Source organism: Vipera ursinii (assembly GCF_947247035.1).
Source record: "Vipera ursinii genome assembly, chromosome: 1".
Classification (NCBI taxonomy): domain Eukaryota; kingdom Metazoa; phylum Chordata; class Lepidosauria; order Squamata; family Viperidae; genus Vipera; species Vipera ursinii.
The window spans coordinates 207,167,319-207,183,217 of NC_139512.1; the positions used below are offsets into that span (position 1 = coordinate 207,167,319).

General features: G+C 40.6%; 1 protein-coding gene across 1 annotated transcript in view; it reads right to left on the bottom strand.

The window, feature by feature from the left end:
• Positions 1-11,031, bottom strand: part of FOXO1 (forkhead box O1) — a 49,477-nt gene extending 38,446 nt beyond the window's left edge. Inside the window, exon 1 of the mRNA XM_083350748.1 lies at positions 10,269-11,031. Within this exon, the coding sequence (XP_083206874.1) occupies positions 10,269-10,832 (564 nt within the window). The 5' untranslated portion in view covers positions 10,833-11,031. The remainder of the gene's footprint in view (positions 1-10,268) is intronic.
• Between the last annotated feature and the right edge of the window lie 4,868 nt (positions 11,032-15,899).

A 15,899-nucleotide genomic window follows, 5' to 3' on the forward strand; every position in this document is an offset into this window, starting at 1 on the left:
TGTGTGTGTGTGTGTGTGTGTGTGTGTGCAAAAAAAGGTGCCAGAACACCATTCTGAGCATTCTATGGGAAAAAAAGCCCTGGATATATCACATATAATTGAAGATTGTAATTAGTTGCGTGTGCACGTTCAGCAAGCGTGATGTATTTGTGCTGGCATTTCTAGGCCTCTTTCCAACCACATCCAGAAAAATTTGTAACAAACATTGGAATTTTTAAGGCCATGTTTGGTATTTCCCAGCAATCTGTTACTGGAAGGAAAAAGCAATCCCTGCTGCGTTACTGATCCCAGAGAAGCATTTGCATGTATGCAGGTATCCTTAGGGTGCCATAGTTATGGATGAGAAATATTGGTTGCAAAGTTGGTATTTTTGGATGTAATACAGATATTTTGGACTTATTTTTGTTTCTTTGCATGTTTGATATTTTAAAAAAGGCATATGCTACTGACTACGCTTATGCACATATGTAACATCTTTTGCTAGGATACATGACCACTGCTTTTCCAGAATGTGAAAAGTGAAAGATTGTGACTAAACAAAATTTTAATGTACTGATAATACCACCAGAAATTATTTTAGCCTTTTTAATAAATGTTATTGATGTTAAGCTCACCATGGAAAACATCATATATTGTTATGTATATACTAGGTTAATTATTTAAAGACTGAAGTGCAACAAAACTAGATTCTAAATAATCTATTTTTCAAAATACACAACAGTCCAAACAGTAAAAGTCCAAATTAAGAATATTTCACTTAAGAATTGTTTAATTTAAAGTGGTTTAGTTATAATAGATGGTTAGATTCAAAATAGTTTTCAAGAGTATGTACAAAAGATACTATTTTTTTCTAGCATCAGCTAAATTAGACATATTACATTGAGAAAAATTTTTCTCATTTCTTTCCTGTTACCTTTATTGATTTCATTGCAGAGACGTTAACCTAGGAAATAGATTATTTTGTTATCTAATTTTACCTTCCAAAAGACAGAAGCAGATGAAAAATGTGAAGTTCTTTCCTGTTGGCTTTTTTGAATTAGCTGTTTTAGATTCTAAAAATTTAGGTCCTAAAGAAGTAACCCTGTAAATAATTTTAATGTCCTCCTCTAGTGCAGGCTCTTTTATGACTCAAGGACTTCAACTCCCAGAATTCCTGAGCCAGCATGGCTCAGCTTGGAAACCTCTCCCTTTCCCCTCATCATGGCTGGCTCAGGATTTCTGGGAGTTGAAGTCTACGAGTCATAAAAAAGGGCCAAGATTGCCTAGCCCTGCAAAAGGCTTTCAGAGGGAGCTTTTTTTTTGCAAAAAGAAAAGGTGCTGGAATGCCGTTTTGAGTGTTCTATGAGAAAAAAAAGCCCTGGTTTTTGTATCTCTTTATGCGAGTCAGCCTGATCACCCTGACTGGATAGAAAAGAGGGATATAAATTAAGTACATTAATAAAAAAAACAAATTTAAGGATGTAGAGGCCGTTCACAACACTGCCAGAACTTACTCACCCATAAAAGCTATACGAAATTACAGGTAATTTATTTTAAAAAACACTTGACATCATTTGAGTCCATGAAAATCAAATGACCCTAGAACACAGAACATCTGTGAGGTGTTTATATCAAAAAAAAGTCAAGATGGTAGCCACAACTGCATGAGTGAACCCCCAACCTTTTTATGCACATTACATATTATACCCCTTAAAAGAGAGGTTTTGATCACATGGCTGACTCCTTTTTCATGTCTCTACAAGCACACCAATATTAGAGAAGTGTTAGTACAGAAGTACCAGGAAACCATGTTAAGTTAAGATGTACACTCAAATGCATTTAGATGCATAGTTTCACTAAATGATGGTGATCATCCATGTTCTTGCTTCCCTAAGAAAGATGGGAATACAGTATTGTGTTTAATTTTCTCTGGATAAGACAGATTTAATAGTGATATTCACACACAGAGACACACACACACCATCATCATCATTTTAGCCATTGTCTATACACTGCAGGATAAACGCCTTATATATACATATTTATTTATTTATTTATTTATTTATTTATTTATTTATTTATTTATTTATTTATTTGATTTGTATACCGCCCTTCTCCCTAAGGACTCAGGGAGAGGGAGGGGGGAGGGAGGAAGAGAGAGGGAGAGGGAGGGAGGGGGAGGGGGAGGGGGAGAAAGAGGGAGAGAGGGAGAAAGAAAGTAAAGTATAGGGATAGCACAACCAGTAACCTTTCTTGTATTTCCATCTAAGACGACTAGCTTTAAATTGCTGGGCAAGCATATAAAAGCAAGCATATAAAAGAAGAATCATTACAGTAATCAGTAGGAGGAAATGTTGAGGCAGTAAAACATGGGAAAGCATATCCTGAAAAAATATTTTTAAACATGCCTCTTGGCAGTCAATATTGGATGGCAGCATGCCGTCGTTTCCAAGCTATTTGATAGTAATAAATTTCCTTTGGGGTCTGCTTTTAATATTGCAGTTCTTTAAGCTGTACACTGGGCAGGTGTCAAAATTACACCTGTATCCTCAATTAGCATTTTGACATGCAAGTACAGTTTTCTTACCACTTCTCTAGTAATGTGGGAAAATGTAACAAACAGGACCACAGAGCAGAAAGACTTGCTCAAGATTTTTTTTTCTACTATTGCAGCAGGAAAAAATACATGCAGAAAAAATAATAATGAAAGCTGGGAAATAACAGAGTCAATGGGAGTGGGGTGGCATGTAAATTTAATAAATTATTATTACCAGGGCTTTTTTTGTCATAAAACGCCCAGAACGGAGTTCCGGCACCTTTTTTGGATGGAACCCTTGTAGGGTAGGCAAGACGGGTTGTATGACATGTGTGAGTTCCGGCACCTTTTTCTTTTACAAAAAAAGCACTGATTATTACTTATATTGGAAAGAAAGGAGAAAAAAATGAATTGCAGACAAGTCCATCTCTTTTTACTTACAAAAAGATATTCTTAGCATTATTCTTATTAGTGCTAGTGTTATTAGTGTCATAGTTATTGTTATACAAAAAGTATAATAAAACTAGTACTAACACTGTTACAACTATTAGATTGTACAATAGACAGGCTTCAAAATCAAACCCATGTCCTCAATTGTTGTTGTTGTTAGTTGCGAAGTCGTGTCCGACCCATCGCGACCCTATGGACAATGTTCCTCCAGGCCTTCCTGTCCTCTACCATCTTCTGGAGTCTATTTAAGCTCACGCCTACTGCTTCAGTGACTCCATCCAGCCACCTCATTCTCTGTCGTCCCCTTCTTCTCTTGCCCTCAATCTTTCCCAGCATTAGGCTCTTCTCCAGTGAGTCCTTCCTCCTCATTAGGTGGCCAAAGGATTTGAGTTTTAGCTTCAGGATCTGGCCTTCTAAAGAGCAGTCAGGGTTGATGTCCTCTAGGACTGACCGGTTTGATCGCCTTGCAGTCCAAGGGACTCGCAGGAGTCTTCTCCAGCACCAGAGTTCAAAGGCCTCAATTCTTTTGCGCTCAGCCTTTCTTATGGTCCAACTTTCACTGCCATACATTGCAAATGTCCTCAATTACTATTCTTAAACTAGTAAGTGAAGTCAAGTTGAGCTCAACTGCTTATGATGTGCTCATATCCGTAGTTTTCTTGGCGGCATTACAGAACTGGCTGCCCCTGCTTTATTTTACATTTTTAATTCCCCAGCCTCTTATAGGCCTGCTCTTTTGCAGTGACCTCCCAATCAAGTACTAAACAAATGCAGTCTAACTTATGTTTTTTTGATATCAGCCAAAGTCCCCTGATTTCTAAATAAAAAGTGATTTCATATGCAGGTATACAAGTCTTTAACGGTCTGTTTTTAAGAAAATACAGTATATATAGAAAAAAGTGCCCGGTTTACCCTGAAAAAAAATCAAAATAGTTTGTACTGAATAAATATTTCATAATTTTATAGTTAATTGCGCTATCCCAAGCAACAACATCTTCTCGGGCAAAGAAATATAAAATAACATTAGAAAGTTATTAAGATTATATAAAATCATAATAAATTGTAAGCTACCTGGATACGCTGTATCACTGAGATGGTCAGCATAAACATTTTTTAAATATAATATGATGTATAATAAAATGTAATCTAACATGATACAATATATAGTAAAGTGTAATAACATAATAATATAATAAAACCAATACAAATAGTGTAACAAAGTGGAAAAAATACTAGTTCTGATATTAAAAGCAGTTTCCAGGTATGAAGTGCTAGAAATTCACATGTCTTTTATAAGCTTGCAAAGTGGACAGCAAGGCACAGTATGCAGGTGAAGGATGCGAGGTGTTTCATTATTCCTATGGGGAAGGGGATGGCTGCAGCATAAAAACCAATCAATTTCCCAAAGAGGAAAGCCCTGAAACTCAGCATTTTTCATGCAAATAATTTATATGGGTAACACTGACATCTTTTTCTCATTTAATTTAATCGGTAAATTAGTGCAGAGTCATAGTCCCAAGATAGGGGGCCACATAAATCATTTAAATAAACAAGCAACATCCAATGATTTGTTTACTAATAACAATTTAATTTAATTTAATTTAAAGATGTTCTAATTATAGCGATTTTTTTTTACTTCTGTGAACCTTCCTATTAGTGGGCTTTGAATTTACGTATAACAAACCAGCATTTTTTCTGCAGAGAAGTCTATTCAGGCGTAAGCAAATTTATTGTCACCATTTTGTTATAAAACTTATCTTCAGCGTTACAATGATCATGCAGATTAAACAGGTAACAGATCCTAAAATATTTTATTTAATATTTCATTAATATTTTATTAATGAAGAGTTGTTGTGAGACATTAAGAACTTCAGCTTCCACCTGAATTGGAAGACATGACTGTGAGCTTCAGCTGAAACACCAGCATACATCCATGGAAGCCTAATACATAGACAATCTGATGAACTTCTGTTGCATGTATGAACCAATAATGCAAAAATAGTATCTTCAATATTATAACACTGGACCAGTGATTTCCATTTTTCTAGCACAGGAAATATGTGCAAGGTTTGTTTAAAAGAAAAATATAATTTTCCAACATAGAATGACTGGGATTTAAAGAAATACAAAAGCACCTGATGCAGCTTTTTACTTTTCGAGAACAGAATGAGGGGGAGACATCTTTAGTATATTGTTTCCTATAAGAGGCTGTCATTTTTTCCACTCTAATGAGAGATCATCCAAGTGTCAAATGTAACCAGGAAATCCGAGCTGCAGATAAAGAAATTATCAGTTTTATACTTTCTTATGTCTGTACCTCAGACACATGCAGGTAATTCAGAACTGATTTCTCACTTCACTTGAAGGGGCGATCGGAGCTTCACAATAAAGCCACTGTCCAACTAATCTTGATATTCTTTTTCACCAAAGTTGCAAAAAACTTAGAAAAGAAGTAGGACTTTTCTCTCCTGCCCAGCCTATACAAAAGAGCCTTATCACAACCTAAATACTTTAAAGATACGAAACGAAACGATCACAAAACAAAAGAGGCTTTTTAGTTCATGTGGTACAACTTGGAACAGGTATCCTCACAACCAGATGAGGATAATTTTTTATCTTCTTGAGGCAACCGTAGTATTTCAGAAAGTGGGCACAATGAAACTCTTTTGTTGTTTTCAAACAAAAATTAGTATACGGTTTCAAAATATTTTGTGTGACAGTATATTGTTATACAGTCTTATTTCTTTAAAAAACTCCTTTTAAAAAGTCCACTCTGAAGAGAAGTAGAAACATATCATTTAATCCTTTTTTGTTGAGGTGTGGAGACATATTCATATTAGAAGCAGAGCAACTTCTATACTTTTTCACTTTTCAGAATTACTAAAATGACCCCTAAAGGATACAATTCTAATTCCTGGATATTTCTAAAATTCAGATTATATCTGACCACTGGCTATCCTGGCTTGACTTTACAGGAATCATAGCTCCAAACAGCCAGTTGCCAATTTTTTCCTAAAAGCCTAAAAGAACATTTAAGCATGGGAGAGTCAGTTTTCATTAGCAACAATTGCTGTACTTTAAGCAACAAGAAAGTAAAAATATTCAGGAAACAGATGATCACTCTTCTCAAAACTGAGAAGAATTGCTGCTTTGTTGGTATATTCCTTTCTAATATGGAATATCTAATTCACATGCATATACTGAAGCTCCTATTTTGATAGTTATAATATTGTCCTCAATTTTCAGGCCAGAAGCAAGTAAACTGAATCAAATACACAGATTTTACATAATTTTCATCAGTAACAGGTTGCTTGTCATCAACACCGTCTGTACTGACTTATGAATATAGAGCACAATGAAATCTACATTATCACTTTGACATATGGATGAGTAAATCTATCTTACTTGATTTACTTTTTGAGTAAAACTATTCAAAAATCAAATTGATAAATCCATCACAGTTCAGACAGAGGGCATTGAGAGGTGTGAATAGCTACATCAAGGATGTTCGCAGTGCTGAAACACTGACAAAGACTCACATATTAGGAGTCTCCTTTTAATCCTATCATACCAAATCATCTTTCAAAGCCAGTTCCTCTATAAAAATGGAACAAATAGCTATTGACATATAACCTGGTCAGGTTACGATTCATTTTTTACGACTCAAATAAACTGATTCACACAAATTTCTTGGCGCTCAAAGGACAAAACTGTCCTTTGTCAGAGATAGTTGAGGATTAGATTTATTAGGTTATATCACGAAAAACACAGAAGGAAATATAGAATTTTAAACACAAGTTGTTATCTATTTGAAATCCATCTTCGTACAGAGGCCACCGTGAGCAGGAAAAAAAAAAGAGCACTTTGGCAATTCCTCTTCTCTGAACAATTCATCATACCATTTTCCATGTTGTTTTGAAGCCTCCAGAACAGATTGGAAATGCAAAAAAAGGGCAAATCAGTGAAAACTTCTGGCTACTTTTACTGACAGAAAGCTCAGATGACTCAAACAGCATTTCTGCAGCATAGCGAACAGTAGGCTGTGATCTATATGCAGATTTTACACAGAGGTTGCTTATTTTTTCTAAGGTCACCAGATCTGGCCTGCAAATCCCAGGACAATTACTAGATGGGAGCAAACAAAGTGAAGTTTTTTGTCTCTCATTCCTGCCATCTAGTGGTCATCGGGATTCTTACAGTCCAGATCTGGTTTCTCTAATTTTATCCATACTACCGTAATTATTATATGATTCAAGGGATACAGATACCACATGGAATAAAATTTCAAAGTTGCAGCTTTTGCTAAGCCAAACTGCATTCTGATCAGTTGTTTTTGCAATAACTAAAGTTTTAAAACTAAGGAATGTACTATATTGTAGTAGCATTTTAATCTTTTAAGAGATAAACAGTATGGACAGCCAGGAATACCTGGCTCAGGCATTATACCAGCACTGAAGAAAGATGGTTTTTTATATTATTATCATGTATAATTATTTCAAAGTAAATATATTACCAAGATTTATCAAAACTAGATTTTACTTGAATGCTAAAAATTGCTGAATACAAATGTAATGAAATAAGTGCCATTTGGTTTTGCATCAGTCAAATGCAAGAAAATTATTTGTGTCTAGGAAGACAACATATTCATTTGATCTGAATTTAATATGAACCAAATTACACTGAACTTTCCTAGTATAAACTGGAATGTAATAGTCCCTGATTTCCAATTTTTAAAAATGCATGTACCATCAAATGTACTCTGTAGAGCAGGGGTGTCAAACTCAATTTCATTGAGGGCCACATCAGCATTGCAGTTGCCCTCAAGGGGCCGGGTGGGTATGGCCAGGGTGGGCGTGGCCTACTGGGTAGGCATGGCTAGAGTGCATATGGCCTACTGGGTGGGCATGGCCAGGTCTCTGGCAGAAGTAGGGTCTCTGGGCCAGGGCCAAGGCAGTGGGGGCCGTTCCCTCACTGTTTCCAGGATGGCTTCGCGGGCCACATGAAACCACTTCGTGGGCCGGATCTGGCCCCCAGACCTTGTGTTTGACATGTCTGCTCTAGAGAATTGTATAAAAATAGCATTTCAAGGAAACGTACTTGCCAAATAATGCAAATATTGCAGAACACTTCAAACAAAATTGCACACAAATATTTGTATTGACTTTTTAAGCAATTCAAACACTGAGAATAATAGATGTATTTTACTGAATACCGAGTATTGTACATATGTTTTCACTCTGTGTTGACCTTATTCACTAGGCATCAGCAGCTAGAACCTTGCACAGCCATGCTATGTAAAATATTTATTAGCATACATTTTCCTGGGTAAAACAATGTTTCCCTTCACCAAGAAAAGCATTTTTTGTCTAAACTTGTTAAAGGTAGGAACATTTCCTACTTTCCTACTGTATTAGTACATACCAGATTTCTGTAGAGAAGTTCAGTATTTGTGACATACTCAAATTATGACTGTCTACATAAACAACAGAGATCAATTATATTTGAAATTACGTCCATACAAAAGGAAACTGGAAATAGTTTCCTACTGAACATTTAATCTCAACAATCCGTAAACATTTGAACAGTTACTTTACTGGATTGCCCATGACTTTATTGAAGTGTGTTTCCTATTTTTCCTTGCTGAAATTGAAAACTATTATCCTGTTCATTGTATTTACGGGATCTATTTATTAGAACTGTAAATACTGAATTAATTAAAGCTAATTTAATATGAAACTAAATCTGGGGATTATGTTTTCTTTAATAATATGTTAGCTAAGCAAATGATGACTGTTAACTAGTTTTTTTCTTCCAGAAATGGAGATGGGAAAGCCAACAAACTATTTATTTTCTCAAATGACCTGCTACCAAGAAGTTCCACTGCTCATACAGTATATTTCCATATAATGTCCTTCTGGGATTGGCAATATTGGGCACACCAAAAGGCTAACTTTGATGAAGATTGCCATTGCACTTGTCATTTTTCCCCCTAATTGTCACAATGGGAATTTGTTGTGAATCAGCACTGTATCTCCTTAATATATTAATAATTTTGTTCTTTTCCTTTTGCCAAAAAATGTCAGTGCTCAACTCCATTTTTTTTACTTTGGAAAGTGTGGAGATAATATTCATACACTATTTTATTGAACTTAAACAGCTAGTGACCATTCAGGAACCAACAAAACATATCCATTCCCAAGAGAAAGTCTCAAATATCAGTAAGCTGTAATATCTTGCCGGTTGGAAGGAACCCCCCCAAAGATCAAGCATCTCAATTAGGTAACATCTGCACCAAGATACATTAATAAATTATGAGTGTAGCAGTACCTTTCCAAAATATATATATATATATAGTGTTGAGTATACAGTACTCAACAGTATACAGTATAACTGTTATACAGTATTTGTTTCTCCTAGTTTTGTACTTTCTCAAAGCTATCAGATACATAGATGCTTAAGGTGGATTAACTGACCGTGGCTATGAACTCAGGAAGTTTTCAGGACAGGAAGAAAAACCTGCCTTGGTACAATATAGAAGCAAATATAGAAAAGAAGTCAACTTTGCACCGGGCAAAACAGCTAAACCTGTAATATCCAGTTATTCCTCAATCCAACCTTAGCCAATGCGACGCCCTCCAGATGTGTTGGACTATCCTGTGGCCGCGCGTGAAAGACTCAAAGAGCATCAAGTTCAGAAAGGCTGCAAGTTTGTTAGTCAAGCAAAACTGCTCAAGTTGCCTGGATCACCGAAGGGCCTCTCAAAAATACCAGAGGAAATGACACAGCTGTGCTTGAAACCAGCTGTCTAGCGAGTTATGTATAGCAACTGGGACAAAGACAGGAAAAGGACCGAAGGATCGGTGGGGACCCTTCTTCAACCTAGCGGCTCCTCATTTGCCAACGCCAAAGAAGAAAAAAGGACGCAGAGGGAAAACGAAAAGTCCCACCGAATACCCCAGCCCTAAGACACCCCAGAATCAATAAGGAAGAAGGGAAAAGGGCGAACGATGCATCCGAGCCAACTAGAGATTATTTATCCCGCCGGCTCTCTGCAGATTTGCCAGGGCAGGAAGCGGAGGAAACGACCAGGGTCTTTTTGGGCAGCAGCTATATTGCTCGGCTCTTTCCCCTTCCCTCCTCCTCCTCCTCGCCTCTGCCGGCCTCGCGTTACCTCTCGGCGAGGCAGAGTTTGTAGCCTTTCCGCATTTCCTACGCGCCCAAGCAAAGTTGGCCAGAGTTGGACGGGCGAGGGGCAATGCCACCCACCCACCCACCCACCCACCCAGCTCCGAGGCCTGCTAACCTTCCATCCGGCGGAGCTGTTGCTGTCCCCCTTGTCCTTGAAGTAGGGCACGTTCTTGACCATCCACTCGTAGATCTGGGAGAGAGTGAGCCGCTTCTCCGGGGCGCTTTCGATCGCCTTCGTGATGAGGTCCGCGTAGGACAAGTTGCCCCAAGCGTTGCGGCGGGAAGAGCTGCTCTTGCGAGGGCCCGTCACCGAGGCCAAGGCGGCGGGCCCTGCGTGCTGCTGCGGCTGGGGGTGCTGAAGGCACGGAAAGTCCCCGCAAAGGCAGCCGCCTGAAACTCCCAGGTCCGCCGCTCCGGAGCTGCCCGTGCCCGCCTCGAAGCCGTCGCCTCCGCCCGCTTCCAGCAAGCTCAGCAGGTCAGCGCCGGCGGAGGAGGCGCCGAGGGCCGTCACCCGCCCGCAGCGGGACGGGGACGCGGCCCTCGCCGGAGTTGCGCTGGGCGTCTGTCCCGGACTGGACGGGGCGAGCTCCGGACGGGGTAGAGGCCAAGTGCAGGACCTCGGGCGGGCCAGCGGCTGGAAATCCGGGTCGGTCTCCACGGGGTGAGGCGCCTCGGCCATGGCGAAGGAGGAGCGGGGGTGGGGGGAAGAAAGAGCGAGCTTTCTTGAGCCGGGCGGGCGGCTTCCTCGCCTGGCCAGCGGCCTCCCGTCGAGCGCCAGACGCCACTTGACAAACTCCCGGCTCCGTCCCGCGGCCGCTGGCTCGCTCGCTCGCTCGTTCGCTGCCTGGCTGGGCGACAGACGGGCAGGGCTCGCGCAGTTAGCTCGGCGTCCTGGCTGAGGAACGAGCACCAGCGCCGCCCACTCCGCCCGGGCCTAAGGGACGAGCACGAGGGGGCGGCCCAAAGGCCGAAAGAAACGCCCCTAAGGCTTTGCCCGCCTGGGTGGAGGGGAGGCTCTCTCCTCCGCGCTGGGGAGAGAAGCACGTCGGGGCATTTTCCTCCCGCTCCCCGCGCACACAGACACACACACACACACACACACACACACACACACACACACTTCTGGACTTTCGCAGTCCGAGGGAAAAAAGGGGGAAAGCACTGTCCGCGGTGGGTGAGTTGTGGGGACTTCTTGAAGTGTCCCCACCACCACCACCCTCCGGTTGCTCAGGGCCAACCCAGCGTCTCGTTTTTTTTTTTCTCTTCTCGGTCTGGTCCGCCGAGGCCTCGGTTCGCCTCGGGAACTCTGCTCCCCTTTCGCGTTCGTGGGATGGAGCCCCCCCCCCTCCCCGGGCGCGCGCGCGCGCGTGTGTGTGTGTGTGAGCGACGGTGTGTGCGCCCGCGAGAGAGGCCGCGGGGATGCGAGGGTGCGGCTGCGGTGAGCCAGGCAGGATGTGCGGGGTGGAGGGTGTATGCGAAGAGCGCCCGCCGGGCGAAAAGGCTGGCTGCTGTTCAGAGATCTAAAAGCCGTCTTTCAAATGTGTTTTATGATTTAAATCGATCGCCGTGTGTGTGTGTGTGTGTGTGTGTGTGTGTGTGTGTGTGTGTATACATACATATATACATACACACACACACACACACACACACACACACACACACACACACACACACACACATATATATATATATATATATATATATATATATATATATATATATTATATATATTATATATATACATATATATACATATATATACATACATATATATATACACACACACACACATATATATACACATATACACATATATATACACACACATGCATATATACATATATATACATATACATATATACACATATATACATATGTCAAATGTTAATGTTAGTAATTTACACATATATACATATATATACACACATGTTTTTAATTTTTAACTCTAACTTTTAATTTATTTTAATTTTAATTTATTGTACAGAGGCCTTTAATTTTAATTTTTATCTTAACTTCTGTATTTATTATATGTTACTGTTGTTAGCCGCCCTGAGTCCTTTGGGAGATAGGGCGGCATATAAGTCCCAATAATTAATTAATTAATTAATTAATAAACAAACAAACAAACACATATATACACACAGAGAGAGAGAGAAAGAGAGAGACATAACATGCAGGGTTTTGGAATAAAACGGAACACGAAGAGAATTAAGTAAAGGGGACCAGAGGGGGGGGGCAAAGAAGCACTGTACAAGGTATGAGGGAGTTTAAAAACCGTTTTAAAAGTGGGTTGTTTACTCACAGAATGGAGGCTGTTCAGATTTGTTGCAATAGATGGGAGGTGGAGACCCTGCTGCTAGGCAGGTTAATTAAATTCCCCACAAGACACAATCTGGGCTAGGTTTTCCCTGGAAGGCCTTGGCTGCAGCAGAGACCTAAAGGGACAATTAATATATGTGTAAGACCAAATTTTTTAAAAAGGATGTACTTGGCACACTGTTCTCTCTCATCATAAACTCATGGAAAGCAAAAATAACCAAGTGTGGTAAAGCAAAGAAATTAAAAGGCACAAGATATTTTTTTAAAAATATAACTCTAAACCAAATTTATAACAACCTCATTCACCATGCCTTTCCAAGCTCATCTTTGCTTACAAACAGTACTTAACTCCATCACATGCAAAGTACAAACCAAGAGCCAGAGGCCTTCCTGCCTTTTTGAGGATCTCATCAATTACTTCCAACTACTCCTTCCTCGGTATTCACCTTCCTCTCAATCCAGTCACTCTTTCTTTGGCAATTTAATTTCTTAAAAAAAGGGGGGGAGGGGATTCGATAAAAAAATGTTTAATGAATTATCAGGTGATTGGTATGCCACCTACTTAACAATACTCAAGGTGCCTTACGATATAAATATAATAATTTAAAAACAGTAATGCAACCATCAGCTTAAATCTATAAATAAATTCTATACTCTCCCTGTAATGGGAGTTTTCCCTGCGGAAGAATATTGTTTGCAACCAGAGTATTAACTGGGCGGTTAATACAACCAGAGTATTAAGGGTTAGGGTAGCTTTCTGACTGCAGTAGACAAACTTCCGAGGATGAGGAGGCCGCACCAAAAAGACCACGTTCTGTCACATAATCTCTTATGCTGCTTCCCATTATGCTGTGTTGGGCAGGTAGTTTCTACCTGAAGCAGACCACCTCAAAAGTAGCAAGAAGCTAATCCATAAAGGGAGTTATAGGTGACAACCCCCGCCAAGAAGCTTACTGGTACTCTGCTGCTCCCGCAGGATGGAAATGACTCTGCTAAGCTTGTTAGTGCCAGTCACAAAATAGGCAGACCCATTCTGTGCCATTTGTAGCTTCCAGGCCAACATCAAGGGAAACACCATGCAGAAGAAATTGTAGTCGCCTAACTAGGGAGTTGATAACCGCAAGATTCACTGTCTTCAGAACTTTCTCATCTAGAAAAGATAGCAAATGGGGCACACAACAGCTGGCCAAAAACTTCCCTAGCTACAGTTTTTATCTGCTGCTCTAGCAGGAGCCAGAAGTCCAGAAGAACAAACGTACTGTAGAGCAGGGCTTTTCAACCAGTGGTACGGGTACCACCTGTGGTACATTGGCACCTGGCAGGTGGTACGCGACCATCCTAGAAAAGTGGTTGTGGGGGAGGGGAATTAGCTTAAACCGGTGGCAGCACTGCACAAGCCTGAGCGAGAGACGGATGGAGCTGCAGGGCTGTCAGGGCTCAGCAGAAGCGCCAGGATCAGCGCCAGGCTCCAGCTGGAGCTCAGCGCTGATCCTGGTGCTTCTGCTGAGCCCAGAAGAAGCACCGATCAGCTGAAATGTTGCAGCATCTCCAGGGTCTTGTGATTTAAATTCAGATGCTTGGCAACTGATTCATATTTATGATGGTCACAGTGTCCCAGAGTCATGTGAAGTGACCAAAAACTTCTGCAACCACCCAGCAAGGAGGGGGAATAAAAACCAAATACACCACCCCCCACCCCACCCCCACTGCCAATCCTCAACAGAAATGCTCACAACAATGAAAACCTTGGACAGGAGGAAGAGCGCCACCAGGTGGGCAGACAGGTGTCTTGCTCAGCTGTGGCTTGGGGGGGGCACTTTTTCAGTGCCATTGTAACTTTGAACAGTCACTAAATGAACTGTTGTAAGTCGAGGACTACCTGTACATCACTTTTCCTTTTTTTTTTTTTTGGTCACATTTTTGACACCTTGCTGGGCGACTAGTGGTACTCGGATGTTGCCATATCCTAAAAGTGGTGCAATAGGTGAAAAGGTTGAAAAGCCCTGCTGTAGAGTTGATCCTTCGAACGAAGTGCAATTCCATCAAGACCTACAAATGGATCATCCATAATACCTGTTCTGTACCAATAGAAACTAGAAGTCGCCACAAAATCTCCAGGCTTCAGGTCAAGACTTTCACCATCTCTTCTGCTCAGCCTAGGGGGTGGAGATGTATAACAGCAAGCTCCTCTCTCCCACCAACATCAAATGGCGCCATCTACTCAGAACAGTGTGCCAACCCCGTCTTTAATAGTCCAAAATGATACCATGGTCAACAGCATTGGATGAGTATCATTGACAGATGCAACAGTAGTAGAAGTACACTACCCTCATCCAGGTCCCAGTAAACAAATTTTGGGCGACCACCAGCCTGGCAATGAAATCTCTTTGGGAAGGCACCTGCAGGCTATTACATAGGCCAATACACTAATAGTACTCCCAGATTATGCTTGTTAACCAAAATCACTTATGGTGAGTTCAGACTCAGCGGAAAAATCTCATTCTCACAGTATATCGTGGTCATCCCTCCTCCATTTCCTGACCTTGGTGTAATGGCTGGCGTACAATTTGAAATCCGTCTCCCAGAGCTTGTTAAGCCAAGGCTCTGTAATACATTCTAGGTCTACTCTCTTTTCCATTACAGGCAGTTCTCATTTAGCAACCACAATTTGGACCGGCAACTCAATCATTAAGTAAGAGATTGCTAAGTGCAGTTGCTACTGTGCTTACAATCTTATTTCAGCTTTCCTTCGCTTTAAAGATCTGAAAATGTCATAAATCCAAAGATTGGTTGCAAAGTTACTTTTTTTCATCATCGTCGTAACTGCAGATGTTTCTGTCCAAGGCAGTCACTAAATGAGGACTACCTGTAGAAGAGCAGGGGCTTATAATAAACAGACCTACCATTTAGTAGAGTCAACCTGAATCCAAGGTCTTCCTATGAGATTATCTAATATTAGTAGATGAAGTCCCTGCTGAACTTTCTGTACACTACCTTCATAGGCTGACTTTTTAAAATTCTTAGCATTGTCCCATAAGTGCAGGAACCACTTCTCTCCCCCTCCCCACCAGATTGGGGGCCTATTTCAGCATTTTAATCTATTGTACACCAGAATATAAATAAAAGTAAGAAAGTAGCCACCTTTTGGCAGCAAACATAGCTGTATCTCAACAACTTGTGGAACAATTAAGCTTAGAAAGAGGTATTGACACAGCCATATGAGGAGTTTATGATTTGTGGAAATGTTAATTGTATGCTTTGTTTCCTTTATTTATATATCGGCTTGTTTCGAACAGAGAGACTAATGCAGTTAATTTCAACCATAAAGTTGGAAAGCTACATACACTGCAGGATGTCAGTTCCTCAAGCTTAGGAGAGATTAAAAGTGCAAAAGGTTGTGTTGCCAGAAGTCTAAACCATTGTTCCA